Source organism: Balaenoptera ricei, chromosome 16 (assembly GCF_028023285.1).
Source record: "Balaenoptera ricei isolate mBalRic1 chromosome 16, mBalRic1.hap2, whole genome shotgun sequence".
NCBI classification, from domain to species: domain Eukaryota; kingdom Metazoa; phylum Chordata; class Mammalia; order Artiodactyla; family Balaenopteridae; genus Balaenoptera; species Balaenoptera ricei.
Window position 1 is genome coordinate 14,740,148 of NC_082654.1, and position 20,042 is coordinate 14,760,189.

At 41.5% G+C, this 20,042-nt stretch overlaps 1 protein-coding gene across 3 annotated transcripts in view; it reads left to right on the top strand.

The window, feature by feature from the left end:
- GFRA1 (GDNF family receptor alpha 1) overlaps positions 1-20,042 on the top strand; it is a 226,875-nt gene that overhangs the window by 174,952 nt on the left and 31,881 nt on the right. For all 3 annotated transcript variants that reach the window (XM_059899712.1, XM_059899710.1, XM_059899711.1), the window contains 3 exons: positions 3,173-3,282; positions 5,960-6,094; positions 15,720-15,901. In XM_059899712.1, coding sequence (XP_059755695.1) covers positions 3,173-3,282; positions 5,960-6,094; positions 15,720-15,901 — 427 coding nt within the window. The remainder of the gene's footprint in view (positions 1-3,172; positions 3,283-5,959; positions 6,095-15,719; positions 15,902-20,042) is intronic.

Genomic DNA, 20,042 nt, shown 5'->3' on the forward strand with positions numbered 1-20,042 from the left:
GGATCCTAGCCGTCTTCCAAGTCTCAGTCTCAATATTACAGCCTCTCAAGCTGTGGTTTCCCCCTCTGTAAAATTAGGATAACAAAGTAATAGTCCTTACCTTATTAGAGTTGTCAGGAAAAAATATAAAGTGTATGAAGGCATACCTAATATATACTAAACACTTCATTCACGTTGTGTTATTTTTATTAGCAGCTTTTCTTACCTTTTATCAAGAGCTAGCCACTGTAGTATTATAATCTTTTTACTTGTTTCTCTCAGCTTCTAGATGACAGGTTATTTGAGCTCAGGGACAGGGAACTTATTCATCGTTATTATCACAAGCACTTGACCCATCATTCAGTGAATGGAACGGGCAGGAAGTCAGAGGCTTTGTCAATACATGTAATCATTTGCACACGTTGCTTTGAGAGATTTCAGAGGACTGTGCTGCTGGGATGTGAGGACCTTTGGGGAGGACTGTTTTCTCTCTTTGGAAGATACTGGAGACTGGAGGTTAATTTACGACACCATTTCACATGCCATTTGACACAAAGGGAGAGGAAGCCTGTCCTGGAAGAGCTGGGACTCAACTCCCAAGACCCGACACATCCTTCATCTCTGGGATTGACTACATCATGCTGGTTTTTAAAGAGCACTGTGCCAGTAAATATGTAACAACTGGTTCTCCAAGAACAGCACAAGACCCTGATGTGTAGCGCTTGCTGATTACCATTGTGTAAATACTCCCACCAAGGCCACTTTCAAGCTACCACTGTGATGTTAACCAACTTGCAAAATTCGTGAAAAGGTGCCAGTCTGCCCGTAATGAGCCGGCTCCAGGAACCACTGTATAAACTTCCTCTGACGTCAGTTTTTCTATCTGTAAAATGTGAATCACAGAAAGTGGCCATCCTGTCTCCAAGTATAAACGGCAGGGGGAGGTGGGTCAAAAATGAAGGAACCAGGGAAATGTTAGTGCTTTAGCTACGCTGCATGTGCTCACGATTATTTTGAAACTCTTGCCGTCCACTGGCTTGGTTTTGCCTTAGGACCGGGATCTGTGCGGACAATCCTCTCTCCAGAACCATCCTGTCTGGGGTGATGCTCAGAGCAGTATATCTAGTTTTAGCCTCCCAATCAGGGTTACGTTCTCTGCAGCAGACGGACTCAATTAGCCTTTCATCCCAGAGTCCAATTGTGAGTCAGTTCTGAGGTTGTTAAGTAAAATGAATCTGGTGACATTAGCCTCGCGCTGGAGGATAGTAATCCGCATCACGGTGCTGTTCAGTTAATAGTCTGCTCAAGAGGCTACGAGAAACAGGAGACTCGGAGACAGCGCGACCTTTCGACCGTCTCCGCGGGGCAGCTGGGAGCGCGGGGCTGCCAGGTCGGAGAGCTGATCGGGTTGTGTGCAGAACTGGAGTCGCAGCTGCCTGAACCACAGTTGGCCTTTGCAGAGTTAGTAGCCCAATGCCATGAGATCATTAACTTTCATGACCAGGGAAACTCTTCTGAAATTAACACTCAGTCCAAGCTGGATGCCATTGGTGCCAGTTGAGTAAGCCTGAGTCACCTTTAGGGATTTCCTCTGAAAGGTAAATCCTTTAACCAGGCTAAAGAAAACGGCCAGGTTTTATGCCTTTCAGTGTGTTCAGTTAGAGTCAGGAAACACCAACTAGGCTTAGACCGTGGGAGAGATCCAGGCACGTACACAGGCATACGCACAAGCCTCATTTGGAGGATTTTGCCAAGCCACTTAGCTTCAGCACATGGCCCTGCTTGGGAAGCGTTCTAAAGGGCCTGTCTGAGGAGTGTCAGGTGCTGTGCAAAGAAAATAAAGCAGAGCTTCAACACCTGCCCCGGGGGGTCACAGTCATGGAACCAGGCACATGACATACGGGATGTACAGATTGGCACAAGTAGGGAAGCTCAGACACGCCTTGTTTACAAGGGTTCAAGGAGAGACCAATCCCATACGAACCATCCTTTTCAATGTGCTGTGGACTTAGATAATTTCATCAGGCCTTTTAATCCCCTTCCAGTTAAAGTTGTAGGAAAGGGACACAGAATGTGCATCCTACAGGCCTTTTACAAACCTCTGTGTTCTCCAGACGTCCTACCTTGCTCAGCTCCACCCAGGCAAGCTTGTTTATATCATTAAGTATGCTAAGTAAATACAGTTTCTTGGGTGGATAGAAGTAAAAACAGCCCTGGGTATGTTGGCTGGCAACTCGGGTGAGCTAAAGGGAAGAAAGCTAAGACAAACATCCGTTGTCTCCCATAATTGCCAGATAATTTAAATTCTCTTGAAGTCCATTGTGTTCTTCACATAGAGCTGTGGTCTGCTCGGATGACCTCAGAGGTGCCCCAGCTCTCATTCAGGATTTCTCCAACAATATCCTCTTTAGACTGAAAAACAGCCAGTCGGCCACAAAGAGCCCTTTTCCTCCCCAGACCGGTGTTGTCTACGGCCCCGTCTTCACTTCTGCACCTTCACCACCACCCAGGGCTTCTGGGTGGACTGAGCTGGCCCCTGGAGGCTTAGCAAACTGCAGACAGATGCTTCGCTTTGATCAGTGGACCCCCTCCACCCGGTCAGACAGTGAAATTGCACCCGAGCCAGCGTCACCCCGTCGCTTTTGCCTTTCCCTTCAGTTCTGGAAAGGCGAGCTCCTCCTCAGTATCACTTGGCTGGAATAAACCACTGCCCCCTCCCTGGGGTGGTGGATGAGACATGACTTAGATGACAGATAACACGTATTTTTAAAGCCACTAGTAATTACAGGAGCAGTTGGGCTATAGCATCCTCTTTTGATGCCAGGGACGTGTTTCTGTATTAAGTAAATATTTTCCCAGTGTGGATCTCCGGTGAGTGTGTGGAGAAGCATATTTCCTAAAGATGCAAATAAGTCTAGTCAGAAATAAATATTGAATGGAAACTTCAGAGCAGCTAGATTTCTCCAGTTATAGGCCCTGAAGACTTCTCTGCAAGACGCCCACACAGGTGGGCGAGGGGACGGTTAGGGGCACGTATAAGAGAGGATGCTAATATTTTAAGAGTTCACATTCTCTGTATTTTTCGGTGTGGAAAAAGGCCTATCAAGAAAGGAGTAAAGAAAAGTTATGTCTGTCCAGAAGCTTAGGCTATTTTAAAGCATATTCCCCACCCCCTACTTTCTTCCTGTTGCAGATCTCGCCTGGCGGATTTTTTTACCAACTGCCAGCCGGAGTCAAGGTCTGTCAGCAGCTGTCTAAAGGAAAACTACGCTGACTGCCTCCTCGCCTACTCAGGGCTTATTGGTAAGACTGGGGAGACATGGGATGGGAGAAAATGCTGGTTTACAAATACTCAGACTCCTTCCATTGTAGCCTGCAGCTCCCTGTGGATGTAAAAATCTCCTAGGAATGCTCTGTGCTGGTGTTTTGATGTTGGGACTCGCCTCTGAAGAACGGGGGGAGAAAAAAGGAGGGCAATGGATGCGCAAAGGCAGGAAGCAGGGATTATTAAAGAACGGGAAGGCAGCAAGTGTGAAGACCTGGGAAGCGTCTCAGTTGGAGAACTGACCGCACAGAACAAAAGTAGGGGGGAAGGCGTGGTTATGGAAGAGGAGAGCAAGTCAAACCAAGTTAATTGAATTAGGGAACTTTGGAGAGAGGGAACTTGGAAGTCATTCAGTCTGGGGAAGTCAGAAAGGCTGTTTTCCAGAAATGGCCCTTTGGAAAGAAAATCCCTGAGTACTGGGGGTCCTGCTCGCCATTAGTATTCTGGGTGATTCAGCTCCTGGTGGGTAGGGGGTGTTTCACCTAATTTTTTCGCCTGAGAACAGACATAGCAGAAATAGTGTTTTCGGTCTTTCAAGACCTAAGGCGTTAGAGGAACCAGGTTCTTGGCATTCCGGGGAGCAGTGCAAATAAACAAGGCACCAGTGCGAGTCGGAGGAGGGACAGAAAGAGGCAGATCTGTACCCAAGGATAAACGGGGGCAGCAGGAGGAAAGGAAGGGCTCTGGGGTGCCAGGGCTGCAGCAGCCTTGGTGGCAGGGCTCGCTCACGATTGTCGTTTGAGAAGGAACATGTAATGAAGGCTAGGGAAGGATGAGGGAAATCACGGTTGTCAGAAGCCTGATGGCTCAGCCAGGGTGTGAGCGCCTGCCAGGATCACACAAGTCACCAGGCAGAAAGAAAGTCCCACCAAGAGTGACAGCCCAGACCAAATTCTTTGTCACCAGAGTGTCTTCAGCAAGAGCCACTGGGACAATCACTGACTGTACTTAATGCAGGGATATTGCAGGCGCCTGCACACTCATCCCAACTATTTTTTTGCAAGGATACCTGTGCTCTCTTGGGTAATACCATTCACCAGCTATTGACCATTCTCATGGATAGGTCCCATCAGCTTATCTCCCTTAAGTCAGCCCTCCAAATTTGCATTCACTCTCTCCTTTTCTTAAATAAAGTAGTCCCTAGTAGGATTAGTTATCAACTATGGAATTACAAGTTTAAGAAATAACTGAATTAAGTAAGGAGTGCTCATTGTAAAGAGTTTTTAAAAAAAAAAATACAGAGAACCCAAAGGAGACAGTGTTAAAGATCTACAGCCCCACTCCAGGATATAATGACTGTTTACAGCTCAGTCTGTACCTTCTAAGTACACATGCTCATTAAATACTCCGTACGGGGCCAAGCCTCAGGACTGCCAGGTGTTTCTGGCCTGAGGATGATGAAATCCTCATTATTTAAGGGAATAACTGGTTGAGACAATGCATTCTATGCACCAAAATTTATTTCTCCCTTGGGTCCAGCTCTTTCCCTCCACTCTGGTCATTGGGTTCTAACTTCTCTCGGGACAGAGCTTGTTCCTACTTCTTCCAAATGTCAGGGATCCATTCTGGTGCCAGGCATACAGTGGGTGCTTAGTAGGCATACTCTAACCTCTTCACTCAGCGTTTGGGGTGCCCGTTCCTTTCTCACCCAAAGTTAGAAGCTTCTCTCTGCTGTGGGTTGACGTTTTCATCCCAAGGTATAATGGGACATTATTTAGTTCAAGTCAGTAAGGAATGTAGGGCAAAGAAGTTATGCCCTTGACCCAGAAGAGCTTAAAAAGAATATTTTTTTCTGTTTCTGAACCAAATATATCCTGTGGCTCACTGGACTGCCTGTTACTTCTTAATTCCACAAACTGTATAAAAACAGAAGGCTTCTTGGCATGAGTAGGCATTGCCCGGTGTGAGCCACCCAGGAGGAGACATTTGGGTCGTGTTAAGTATAAACGCATCGTTTATTTGTTCCAGTACAGAACTCATCAGAAGAACAATGAATACACAGGAAGATGTAGGCAAGAGCGGCCACCCAGCATTTCTTTGAGGACTTTTGAGGACTCTTAAGACAATACTCCAGGAGCCATTGGCTTAGAGAATTTCCATTGTTTATTTCCAATTCCATCACAACTTGGAACGCTAAATCAGTTGAGAGCCTCCTTGTATACATCCAGAATGTGGGGTAACCCATAAGGATAGCTTCTAAGCTTCTCTGGGTTACTCTGAAGGAGCCCGTTGCTTCCGAGGGAAGTAGAGGCAGCGTCCTAAAAGGATTTTTTAAGATGTGTAAAACCAGCTCTATCTGTTTTTGAAGATTAATGACATTTTCAAGAAAATGCAAGGGATTTGGCAACTCATGCATTCTAAGTTAATTCTCTCCTACTCCATGACATCCATACCGTTTGTGCAGCGAAAAACACCCTAAGTGCAGCTCAAGGAGTTCTGTTCGAACTTTTTAAGTAAATGTGTAAATTATTTTATGTGCTCAAGATAAATTGCCAAGAAAATGCACTGCTTAACCTAATTTTCCACTCAGCAAACACAATGTTTGTAATTATCCACGGTGCATCCGCTGTCAGAGGAACATTTGTTTCTTTTTAGGCTCTAGGAAAGTTTATACCATCACACAAGAATAAAACGCCTTGTTTTTTACTCTTCTAGGTACAGTCATGACCCCCAACTACATAGACTCCAGTAGCCTCAGCGTGGCCCCCTGGTGTGACTGCAACAACAGTGGAAACGACCTGGAGGAGTGCTTGAAATTTCTGAATTTCTTCAAGGACAACACATGTCTTAGTGAGTTTGAAAAACAACAGGCAACAAACACACAAACATGTTTTCCCCTCTAAGTTCAAGCTGTTCCTTTGTGTTTCTTGTGTCTGCCTTCTCTCTCTCTCTCTCTGTGTCCCTTTTGTTCCTGATCACTGCCGGTGAATCCAGCTCCTTTTGGCCACACTATGTAATGCAGAGGGGCCGGAGCAAGTGATGAACTGGGTGCTGCTAAGATGGCGAGTCCAGAGGCCCAGGAGAGTGAGAGATGCAAATAACCGAGGGTACATTGTGTGGGAAAGAACATTTCTACCCACAGATGAGATTTTGATCTTGGCAACCAACCCCAAGTCAGTTCCAGCAGTTCTTAAAACCTGGTCAGAATATACAATGTGAGACGCTCAGACAAGTTAGATGGGGGTAGGCCTCCAAGGGTTCTCTGAGAAAAATTAGAATGTTAACATCAATAGCCCCCTGGATGTTCAGGGTTGGCTCCGAGGAGAAGTAACGGTGCTTGAGTGAGATCGGCTGGCGATGCAGCCAGGAGCTTCAGGAGGTCGGTTATCTCCGGAGATGAGCTGAGCCGGGGCTGGGGGGCGGGCGGTGGGCTCTGCTTGGGAACAGTACTGGTTATTATTGCAGGGTCCTTTAGGCAACTTGGAAACATGTTTCCCAAGGGGAGAGGGATAGAGAGAAATGTACGGGTGTGAGCGATGGGCCTCATCAGATGAACTCTGTAAGCACTGTGCCAGGTCTCCCTTCTGTCCACCGAGATGTGCACGCTCTAGGCGATGATCCAGCTGAGATGCTTGAATACCTTACTCGCATTTTGCGGTGGCAGCCACCATTAATTTATCGGGTGCCTGCTCTATGTGCAAATTCAGTCTGTGAGAAGTGTACCGTATACATTGTCGCACTGACTGTAACGTGCGCCTAGGAGATGCAGGTGTTATCTCCATTTCACAGTTGAATAAACAGCTGGTATTCACCTAAACCAGCCGTGCCAGAGATAGGATCCAAAGCCCCCTGTGCCCTGAGGGCTTCTGTGTCAGGCCTGATATTGAAGGGCCTGATGGACAAGAACACGTGCCTGCACGTCGGGGACCAGGTATGACTTCCCAGTGGGAAGTGTGGACCAAGGTTCACCTACCCCTCTGAGCACTGTGCCCTCAGGTGACAATTTCTCCATGGTGCTCTGAGTGATTCCTAAAGAATTAGCAAACTATTTACTGCACGCACATGGGAAAGCTTTTAAGTGTTACTTCTAAAACCTCCTCAACTGTTTCTTTTGTTGAAAAGACAAATCTTAGTGATTTGCTCAGTAGGTACTTGGCTATAACCAAATGCTTTGATCATCTTAAAACTAAAACAAGCTTTTGGACACTTAAGTGAAATTTAAACCCATAAAACTAGTCTAAAGTATGGAGACATTTGCCAAGACATTGGGCACACCGCGGAACTACACCTTAAGCCTTTTATTTGGTCTTGACTAAAAAAAAAAGAAATATATATAAACACACACACACACACACACACACACACACATACCCTCTTTTTCACATCCTGCACACTCTTCTGGCAGAATCCAAGTTTTAATGAAGATAAAGCAATGACAATAGAGGTTAGTGTGAGAAAAAAGATTATACTCACTTGGGCTGGAAAACCACTGCCTCATAGAGAAATTAAAGTTGTCCCTGCTTAATAATATTTTGGTGAAGGGGATAATGGTATCTTATTGCTAATGACTTTTCAATAAAAATAAATGCGTTTGGTCTTCACCGGTGACCAAAGCCAGGCAGAATTTTTCATAGTCATTCCATTTATACTTTGATTAGATGGAACACAGGGCTGTAAATTCAGTCTCTTGCAACAGGCCCTAGAGTAGAAAGAATTAGAATTTGTAGATTCCAGCCCAAACGCAATAACCCAATTCTGCTCCCTTCAAATTAACCAACACCCTCCAATTCCCCTATCGTGAGCATGACTCCAGCCTGTTGTTTACTTCTGGTAATTGGGGAGGAGACAGTTATTTTCAAGTCAAAGTACATGGCCGAGGTGAAGGGAAGAGAGCAGAATGGTCTGGGGGCAGAGATGAGACATCAGTTACTGTCACTCAAGTCTTTTTTCAAGTGCCACCTTCGCCTCCCTGGACCACTCCATCGAAACTCCAGTTCCCCGTTCCCATCCTGGTGCTCCCTGAACCCCACCTCTGCGTCATCTTCCTCCAAGGATTTCTCACCACCTAATGTATTATATACTTTACTTATTTGCCTCCCCAACCAGAATGTGACCTCCACGAGGACAGGGACTTTTGTCTCTTGTTGCTGTCATTGTTGTCCCCTGCCGATTCCCAGCACAGAGCAGTGACTGGCGCTCAATAGATGTTCCATTGACACTTGAACGAATGAATGAGCAAGTAGACAAACAGTCTCCCCAAATGGCAAGGCAAACACGTTGGAAATCACAGACAGTTTCAACAAATGACGTGGGTTTCCTGAATCTACATGCCTTAACGAGAAAAAGGAAGGTTTTGCTGCTTTCTTGTTGTTATCCTGGGTCCTTTAAGGAAACTGGTCCCCCAAATACCTCTTTCTTTACGTTCCTCCCACCCGTTAAGCCATGTAACATGGATGGGAGCATTAGAAGCATTGATATTAATTTGAAGCGGTTTCTTACAGCCCAAAAAATGTAGTTTTAGAAAACAAGCTTACAATTTGCTGAACTTAAAGGATAACAATTTTAGAACAAAATGTCCCTTCTAAGATGAAGATTAGGCTTAAATTATTCTGTCTTGTATATTGAAAAATGCCAGCTAAGAGTCATATATTAAAAATTTACACATTCAGGTCCCAAATGGAAGAGTTTCATTTCTTATACAATGAATATGAAATAAAAAATTCCTAAATCCATGCCAAATCCCCGAGGACCTGATTATAAACTGTTTTTTATTCATCTTGTGGGGGAGAACAACACACAACCAATTTACTTGTGCCATAAAAACAATCTAATCCCATGAAATTATAATAGGATTTTAAAGTTTTACATTTTAAACTTTTCATTTAACAGAGCTGCTCCTTCCTAATTATGCAGATTTTGTTTGGACCACTGGGAACAAAAAGGGAAAAAAATAATCTTTCTTAAATTTTCACTATATATTATTGATGAGGTTTGGGATAGATTTTTCTTTTAAAGAAACGGGTTGCGTTTGTACTTTGAGCAGTGCTGGGCTCATAGTAGGTGCTCTGTTGTAGCGAATCACACTTTTTTGCTGTTTGATTTTACTGGCTGCCAAATTTCTATGAATGCCACTGAGTTACCCCAGTATCATAATTAGGGATGTGGTACTTTAAAAAAACAGTAAATAGACTCCCTCTTTTGAGAACACCGGAATCACAACTAACTGCTGAACAATCATCGACACAAAGACACTGGAACTCACCAAAAAAAATACCCCACATGCAAAGACAAAGGAGAATCCGCAATGAGACGGTAGGAGGGGTGCAATCACGATAAAATCAAATCCCATAACTGCTGGCTGGGTGACTCACAAACTGGAGAACACTGATACCACAGAAGTCCACCCACTGGAGTGAAGGTTCTCAGCCCCACGTCAGGCTTCCAACCCTGGGGGTCAGGAAACGGGACGAGGAATTCCTAGAGAATCAGACTTTGAAGGCTAGTGGGCTTTGATTTCAGAACTTCGACAGGACTGGGGGAAACAGACTCCACTCTTGGAGGGCACACACAAAGTAGTGTGTGCATTGGGACCCAGGGGAAGGAGCAGTGACCCCATAGGAGACTGAAGCAGACCTACCTGCTAGTGTTGGAGGGTCTCCTGCAGAGGCGGGGGGTGGCTGTGCCTCACTGTGAGGACAAGGACACTGGCAGCAGAAGTTCTGGGAAGTATTCCTTGGCGTGAGCCCTTCCAGAGTCCACCATTAGCCCCACCAAAGAGCCGGGGTAGGCTCCAGTGTTGGGTCGCCTCAGGCCAAACGACCAACAGGGAGGGAGCCCAGCCCCACCCATCAGCAGACAAGTGGATTAAGTTTTACTGAGCTCTGCCCACCAAAGCAACACCCAGCTCTACCCACCACCAGTCCCTCCATTGGGAAACTTCCACAAGCCTCTTAGATAGCCTCATCCACCAGAGGGCAAAAAGCAGAGCAGGAAGAACTACAATCCTGCAGCCTATGGAATAAAAACCACATTCACAGAAAGATAGACAACATGAAAAGGCAGAGGGCTATGTACCAGATGAAGAAACAAGTTAAAACCCCAGAAAAACAACTAAATGAAGTGGAGATAGGCAATCTTCCAGAAAGAGAATTCAGAACAATGATAGTTAAGATGACCCAGGACCTCAGAAAAAAAAATGGAAGCAAAGAACTAGAAGATGTAAGAAATGTTTAACAAACATCTAGAAGAATTAAAAAACAAACAAACAGAGATGAACAATACAATAACTGAAATGAAAAATACACTAGAAGGAGTCAGTAGCAGAATAACTGAGGAAGAGGAACGGATAAGTGACCTGGAAGACAGAATGGTGGAATTCACTGCCTCCGAACAGAATAAAGAAAAAAGAATGAAAAGAAATGAAGACAGCCTAAGAGACCTCTGGGACAACATTAAACACAACAACATTTGCATTATAAGGGTCCCAGAAGGAGAAGAGAGAGAGAAAGGACCCGAGAAAATACTTGAAGAGATTATAGTCGAAAATTTCCCTAACATGGAAAAGGAAGTAGCCACCCAAGTCCAGGAAGCACAGAGAGTCCCATACAGGATAAACCCAAGGAGAAACATGCCGAGACACATAGTAATCAAATTGGCAAAAATTAAAGACAAAGAAAAATTATTGAAAGCAGCAAGGGAAAAATGACAAATAACATACAAGGGAACTCCCATAAAGTTAACGGCTGATTTCACAGCAGAAACTCTACAAGCCAGAAGGGAGTGGCATGATATACTTAAAGTGATGAAAGGGAAGAACCTACAACCAAATTACTCTACCCAACAAGGATCTCATTCAGATTCGATGGAGAAATCAAAAGCTTTACAGACAAGCAAAAGCTAAGAGAATTCAGCACCACTAAACCAGCTCTACAACAAATGCTAAAGGAACTTCTCTAAGTGGGAAACACAAGAGAAGAAAAGGACCTACAGAAACAAACCCAAAACAATTAAGAAAATGGTAATAGGAACATACATATCGATAATTACCTTAAATGTGAATGGATTAAATGCTCCAACCACAAGACACAGGCTTGCTGAATGGATACAAAAACAAGACCCACATATATGCTGTCTACAAGGGACCCACCTCAGACCTAGGGACACATACAGACTGAAAGTGAGGGGATGGAAAAAGATATTCCATGCAAGTGGAAATCAAAAGAAAGCTGGAGTAGCAATACTCATATCAGATAAAGTACACTTTAAAATAAACAATGTTATAAGAGACAAGGAAGGACACTACATAATGATCAAGGGATCAATCCAAGAAGAAGATATAACAATTATAAATATATATGCACCCAACATAGGAGCACCTCAATACATAAGGCAACTGCTAACAGCTCTAAAAGAGGTAATTGACAGTAACACAATAATAGTGGGGGACTTTAATACCTCACTTTCACCAATGGACAGATCATCCAAACAGAAAAGTAATAAGGAAACACAAGCTTTAAATGACACAATAGACCAGATAGATTTAATTGATATTTATAGGACATTCCATCCAAAAACAACAGATTACACTTTCTTCTCAAGAGCTCACGGAACATTCTCCAGGACAGATCACATCCTGGGTCATAAATCAAGCCTCAGTAAATTTAAGAAAATTGAAATCATATCAAGCATCTTTTCTGACCACAATGCTATGAGATTAGAAATCAGTTACTGGGAAAAAAAATGTAACAAACACAAACAAATGGAGACTAAACAATACGTTACTAAATAACCAAGAGATCACTGAAGAAATCAAAGAGGAAATCAAAAAATACCTAGAGACTAATGATAATGAAAACACGACGATCCAAAACCTATGGGATGCAGCAAAAGCAGTTCTAAGAGGGAAGTTTATAGATATTCAAGCCTACCTCAAGAAACAAGAAAAATCTCAAATAAACAATCTAACGTTACACCTAAAGGAACTAGAGAAAGACGAACAAACAAAACCCAAAGTTAGCAGAAGGAAAGGGATCATCAAGATCAGAGCAGAAATAAATGAAACAGAAACTAAGAAAACAATAGCAAAGATCAATAAAACTAAAAGCTGCTTCTTTGAGAAGATAAACAAAATTGATAAACCATTAGCCAAACTCATCAAGAAAAAGAGGGAGAGGACTCAAATCAATAAAATTAGAAATGAAAAAGGAGAAGTTACAACAGACACCACAGAAATGCAAAGCATTCTAAGAGACTACTACAAGGGACTCTATGCCAATAAAATGGACAACCTGGAAGAAATGGACAAATTCTTAGAAAGGTATAACCTTCCAAGACTGAACCAGGAAGAAATAGAAAATATGAACAGACCAATCACAAGTAATGAAATTGAAACTGTGATTAAAAACTTTGCAACAAACAAAAGTCCAGGACCAGATGGCTTCACAGGTGAATTCTATCAAACATTCAGAGAAGAGCTAACACCCATCCTTCTCAAACTCTTCCCAAAAATTGCAGAGGAAGGAACACTCCCAAACTCATTCAATGAGGCCACCATCACCCTGATACCAAAACCAGACAAAGATACTACAAAAAAAGAAAATTACAGACCAATATCACTGATGAATATATATGCAAAAATCCTCAACAAACTACTAGCAAACAGAATCCAACAACACATTAAAAGGATCATACACCATGATCAAGTGGGATTTATCCCAGGGATGCAAGGATTCTTCAATATATGGAAAACAATCAATGTGATACACCATACTTAGTAATTGAAGAATAAAAACCATATGATCATCTCAATAGATGCAGAAAAAGCTTTTGACAAAATTCAACACCCATTTATGATAAAAACTCTCCAGAAAGTGGGCATAGAGGGAACCTACCTCAACATAATAAAGGCCATATATGACAAACCCACAGCAAACATCATTCTCAATGGGCAAAAACTGAAAGCATTTCCTCGAAGATCAGGAACAAGACAAGGATGTCCACTCTCACCACTGTTATTCAACATAGTTTTGGAAGTCCTAGCCACAGCAATCAGAGGAAAAAAAGAAATAAAAGGAATACAGATTGGAAAAGAAGTAAAACTGTCACTGTTTGCAGATGACATGATGCTATACATAGAGAATCCTAAAGATGCCACCAGAAAAGTTCTAGAGCTAATCAATGAATTTGGTAAAGTTGCAGGATACAAAATTGCACAGAAATCTCTTGCATTCCTATACACTAATGATGAAAAATCTGAAAGAGAAATTATGGAAACACCCCCATTTACCATTGCAAGAAAAAGAATAAAATACCTAGGAATAAACCTACCTAGGGAGACAAAAGACCTGTTTGCAGAAAACTATAAGACACTGATGAAAGAAATTAAAGATGATACCAACAGAGAGAGATATATCATGTTCTTGGATTGGAAGAGTCAATATTGTGAAAATGACTATACTACCCAAAGCAATCTACAGATTCAATGCAATCCCTATCAAATTACCAGTGGCATTTTTTACAGAACTAGAACAAAAAATCTTAAAATTTGTATGGAGACACAAAAGACCCCGAATAGCCAAAGCAGTCTTGAGGGAAAAAAACGGAGGTGGAAGAATCAGACTCCCTGACTTCAGACTATACTACAAATCTACAGTAATCAAGACAATATGATACTGGCACAAAAACAGAAATATAGATCAATGCAACAGGATGGAAAGCCCAGAGATAAACCCATGCACCTATGGTCAACTAATCTATGACAAAGGAGGCAAGGATATACAATGGAGAAAAGACAGTCTCTTCAATAAGTGGTGCTGGGAAAACTGGACAGCTACATGGAAAAGAATGAAATTAGAACACTCCCTAACACCATACACAAAAATAAACTCAAAATGGATTAGAGACCTAAATGTAAGACCAGGCACTATAAAACTCTTAGAGGAAAACATAGGAAGAACACTCTTTGTCATAAATCACAGCAAGGTCTTTTTTGATCCACCTCCTAGAGTAATGGAAATAAAAACAAAAATAAAGAAATGGGACCTATTGAAATTTAAAAGCTTTTGCACAGCAAAGGAAACCGTAAACAAGACTAAAGGACAACCCTCAGAATGGGAGAAAATATTTGCAAAGGAATCAACGGACAAAGGATTAATCTCCAAAATACATAAACAGCTCATGCAGCTCAATATTAAAAAAACAAACAACCCAATCCAAAAATGAGCAGAAGTCCTAAATAGACATTTCTCCAAAGAAGACATACAGATGGCCAAGAGGCACATGAAAAGCTGCTCAACATCACTAATTGTTAGAGAAATGCAAATCAAAACTACAATGAGGTATCACCTCACACAAGTTAGAATGGGTATCATCAGAAAATCTACAAACAACAAGTGCTGGAGAGGGTGTGGAGAAAAGGGAACCCTTTTGCACTGTTGGTGGGAATGTAAATTGATACAGCCACTATGGAGAACAGTGTGGAGGTTCCTTAAAAAACTAAAAATAGAATTACCATATGACCCAGCAATCCCACTACTGGGCATATACCCAGAGAAAACCATAATTCAAAAAGACACATGCACCCCAATGTTCACTGCAGCACTATTTACAATAGCCAGGTCATGGAAGCAACCTAAATGCTCGTCGACAGACAAATGGATAAAGAAGATGTGGTACATATATACAATGGAATATTACTCAGCCATAAAAAGGAACGAAATTGGGTCATTTGTAGAGACGTGGATGAATATAGAGACTGTCATACAGAGTGAAGCAAGTCAGAAAGAGGAAAACAAATATCATATATTAACGCATATATGTGGAACCTAGAAAATGGTACAGATGAACTGGTTTGCAGAGCAGAAATTGAGACACAGAAGTAGAGAAAAAACGTATGGACACCAAGGGGGGAAAGCGGCAGGGATGGGGTGGTGGTGGACTGAATTGGGAGATTGGGATTGACATGTATACACTGATGTGTATAAAATGGATGAGTAATAAGAACCTGCTGTATAAAAAAATAAATTAAATTAAATTAAAAAAAGAAAAAAACAAAAAAACACTAAATGGTTTGCTTTTAGTATAGAATTTTGACACAAGCATTTTCTTGGAAGATGGACCAGTGACTGTGATCCCAAATAACAGGTCTGAGGCTGGCTTTCAAAAGGCTCGACTGATGGGTGTTTCAGGGCAAGGATCTTGCTCCACACCTGGTACGTGAATAGGGACACAATACATATTTGTTGTACTTAGAGCAGAGCTAAGTGTCCAGCTCAGGGTTTAATGAATGAATTAATTTTTGAGCACCTGACCCATGGCTGGCTTTCAGCATGTGGAGGGTGGATGGATGGATGGGTTTTGTTCAGAGAAGTCCAGTGCTCTCATCAGAATTTCTAGTGTGCCTCTATGCCTTCATGTATCCTGTCTGTTACATTTGCTGCTTGACTTTGAAATTGAATTTCCTCCTGTTTTACTGCAGAAAATGCAATTCAAGCCTTTGGCAATGGCTCAGATGTGACTGTGTGGCAGCCAGCCCTCCCAGTTCAGACCACCACTGCCACCACCACCACAGCCTTCTGGGTCAAGAACAAGCCCCTGGGGCCAGCAGGCTCTGAGAATGAAATCCCCACTCATGTTTTACCACCTTGCGCAAATTTACAGGTAAGAGCAGGGGCCTGAACTCCCTATCGGTGCTTACTTCTGAGGGGAACAGAGATTCATTTTCTGAAATGCATTTAGAGATGGAGGGAGAATCTTGGAATGCTGCTCAGGTTTGAGTCTCAAAAGTGCATTTTAACCATGAGAGATGGAGACCGTGATGTTCTCTAGAGTGGAGAGAAGGATGGGCTCCGGAACTGACTCTGCCATTGACGAGGGCTAGGGCTTTGGTCAAGGTACTTGTATTGGCCTTGGTGTCTTCACCTATAAAATGAGGGGTCTGGGCAGATGAATCCTTAAGCTTTCTGTTTGCAGGGTGGTGGAGTTGAGTTAGCTATTTATTTATTTATTTATTATGCTTTTTCAGTGTTCTGTACAAAGCAGCAACGTACAGAGAAGGAAGGAGCTCTTGGATTTTTGTTTTAAATTTTTAAATTAAAAAAAGATTCGCATACAATTTGTAAAGGTTACTTTCCATTTACAGTTATTACAAAATATTGACTATATTCTCTGTGTTGTACAATACATCCTTGAGACCATCTTACACCCAATAGTTTGCACCTGATGCTCCGCCATCCCTGTACTGCTCCTCCCCGCTTCCTTCTCCCCACTAGTAACCACTAGCTTGTTCTCCATATCTGTGAGTCTGCTTCTTTTTTGTTACGTTCACTAGTTTGCTGTACTTCTTAGATTACACATATAAGTGATATCATACAGTATTTTTCTTTCTCTGTCTGACTTATTTCACTTAGCATAATACCCTCCAAGACCATGCATGTTGCTGCAAATGGCAAAATTTCATTCTATTTTATGGCTGAGTAGTATTCCATTGTACATATATATACATCTTCTTTATCCATTCATCTGTTGATGGACACTTAGGTTGTTTCCACATCTTGGCAATTGTAAATAATGCTGCTATGAACACTGGGGTGCATGTATCTTTTCAAATTAGTGTCTTTGTTTTTCTCACATATATACCCAGGAGTGGAATTGCAGAGTCATGTGTAGTTCTATTTTTCGTTTTTTTGAGAAACCTCCATAATGTTTTCCACAGTGGCTGCACCAATTTACATTCCCACCAACAGTGTACAAGAATTCCCTTTTCTCCACATCCTCAAAAACATTTGTTATCTGTGTTCTTGTTGACGATAGACATTCTGACAGGTGTGAGGTGATATCTCATTGTGGGTTTGATTTGCATTTCCTTGATGATTAGTGATGTTGAGCATCTTTTCATGTGCCTGTTGGCCATCTGCATTTCTTCTTTGGAAAAATGTATATTCAGTTCTTCTGCCCATTTTTTTTTTAATTTTTGAATTTTATTTATTTTTTTATACAGCAGGATCTTATTAGTCATCCACTTTATACACATCAATGGATACATGTCAATCCCAATTTCCCAATTCATCACACCACCACCCCCGCCCACCGCTGCTTTCCCCCCTTGGTGTCCATACATTTGTTCTCTACATCTGGGTATCAATTTCTGCCCTGCAAACCGGTTAATCTGTACCATATTTCTAGGTTCCAAATATATGCGTTAATACGTTTTGTATATATTTGTTTTTCTCTTTCTGACTTACTTCACTCTGTGTGACAGTCTCTAGATTCATCCACATATCTGCAAATGACCCAATTTTGCTCCTTTTTATGGCTGAGTAATATTCCATTGTATGTATGTACCACATCTTCTTTATCCATTCGTCTGTCGATGAGCATTTAGGTTGCTTCCATGACCTGGCTATTGTAAATAGTGCTGCAATGAATATTGGGGTGCATGTGTCTTTTTGAATTACGGTTTTCTCTGGGTATATGCCCAGTAGTGGGATTGCTAGGTCATATGGTAATTCTATTTTTAGTTTTTTAAGGAACCTCCATACTGTTCTCCATAGAGGCTATATCAATTTACATTCCCACCAACAGTGCAAGAGGGTTCCCTTTTCTCCACACCCTCTCCAGCATTTGTTGTTTGTAGATTTTCTGATGATGCCCATTTCAACTGGTGTGAGGTGATACCTCATTGTAGTTTTGATTTGCATTCCTCTAATAATTAGTGATGTTGAGCAGCTTTTCATGTGCTTCTTGGCCATCTGTATGTCTTCTTTGGAGAAATGTCTATTTAGGGCTTCTGCCCATTTTTGGATTGGGTTATTTGTTTTTTTAATATTGAGGTGCATGAGCTGTTTATATATTTTGGAGATTAATCCTTTGTCCATTGATTCATTTGCAAATATTTTCTCCCATTCTGAGGGTTGTCTTTTCGTCTTGTTTGTAGTTTCCTTTGCTGTGCAAAAGCTTTTAAGTTTCATTAGGTCCCATTTGTTTATTTTTGTTTTTTTTTCCATTACTCTAGGGGGTGGATCAAAGAAGATCTTGCTGTGATTTATGTCAAAGAGTGTTCTTCCTATGTTTTCCTCTAAGAGTTTTATAGTGTCCAGTCTTACATTTAGGTCTCTAATCCATTTTGAGTTTATTTTTGTGTATGGTGTTAGGGAGTGTTCTAATTTCATTCTTTTCCATGTAGCTGTCCAGTTTTCCCAGCACCACTTATTGAAGAGACTGTCTTTTCTCCATTGTATATCCTTGCCTCCTTTGTCATAAATTAGTTGACCATATATGTGTGGGTTTATCTCTGGGCTTTCTATCCTGTTGCATTGATCTATATTTCTGTTTTTGTGCCAGTACCATATTGTCTTGCTTACTGTAACTTTGTAGTATAGTCTGAAGTCAGGGAGTCTGATTCTTCCACCTCCGTTTTTTTCCCTCAAGACTGCTTTGGCTATTCGGGGTCTTTTGTGTCTCCATACAAATTTTAAGATTTTTTTATTCTAGTTCTGTAAAAAATGCCATTGGTAATTTGATAGGGATTGCATTGAATCTGTAGATTGCTTTGGGAAGTATAGTCATTTTCACAATATTGATTCTTCCAATCCAAGAACATGGTATATCTCTCCATCTGTTTGTGTCATCTTTGATTTCTTTCATCAGTGTCTTATAGTTTTCTGAGTACAGGTCTTTTGTCTCCCTAGGTAGGTTTATTCCTAGGTATTTTATTCTTTTTCTTGCAATGGTAAATGGGAGCGTTTCCTTAATTTCTCTTTCAGATTTTTCATCATTAGTGTATAGGAATGCAAGAGATTTCTGTGCATTAATTTTGTATCCTGCAACTTTACCAAATTCATTGATTAGCTCTAGTAGTTTTCTGGTGGCATCTTTAGGATTCTCTATGTATAGTATCATGTCATCTGCAAACAGTGACAGTTTTACTTCTTCTTTTCCAATCTGTATTCCTTTTATTTCTTTTTCTTCTCTGATTGCTGTGGCTCAGGCTTCCAAAACTATGTTGAATAAGTGGCGAGAGTGGACATCCTTGTCTTGTTCCTGATCTTCGAGGAAATGCTTTCAGTTTTTCCCCATTGAGAATGATGTTTGCTGTGGGTTTTTCATATATGGCCTTTATTAGGTTGAGGTAGGTTCCCTCTATGCCCACTTTCTGGAGAGTTTTTATCATAAATGGGTGTTGAATTTTGTCAAAAGCTTTTTCTGCATCTATTGAGATGATCATATGGTTTTTATTCTTCAATTACTAAGTATGGTGTATCACATTGATTGTTTTCCATATATTGAAGAATCCTTGCATCCCTGGGATAAATCCCACTTGATCATGGTGTGTGATCCTTTTAATCTGTTGTTGGATTCTGTTTGCTAGTATTTTGTTGAGGATTTTTGCATGTTTATTCATCAGTGATATTGGTCTGTAATTTTCTTTTTTTGTAGTATCTTTGTCTGGTTTTGGTATCAGGGTGATGGTGGCCTCATTGAATGAGTTTGGGAGTGTTCCTTCCTCTGCAATTTTTTGGAAGAGTTTGAGAAAGATGGGTGTTAGCTCTTCTCTAAATGTTTGCTAGAATTCACCTGTGAAGCCATCTGGACTTTTGTTTGTTGGAAACTTTTGTTTGTTGGAAAGTTTTTAATCACAGTTTCAATTTCATTGCTTGTGATTGGTCTGTTCATATTTTCTATTTCTTCCTGGTTCAGTCTTGGAAGGTTATACCTTTCTAAGAATTTGTCCATTTCTTCCAGGTTGTCCATTTTATTGGCATAGAGTCCCTTGTAGTAGTCTCTTAGAATGCTTTGCGTT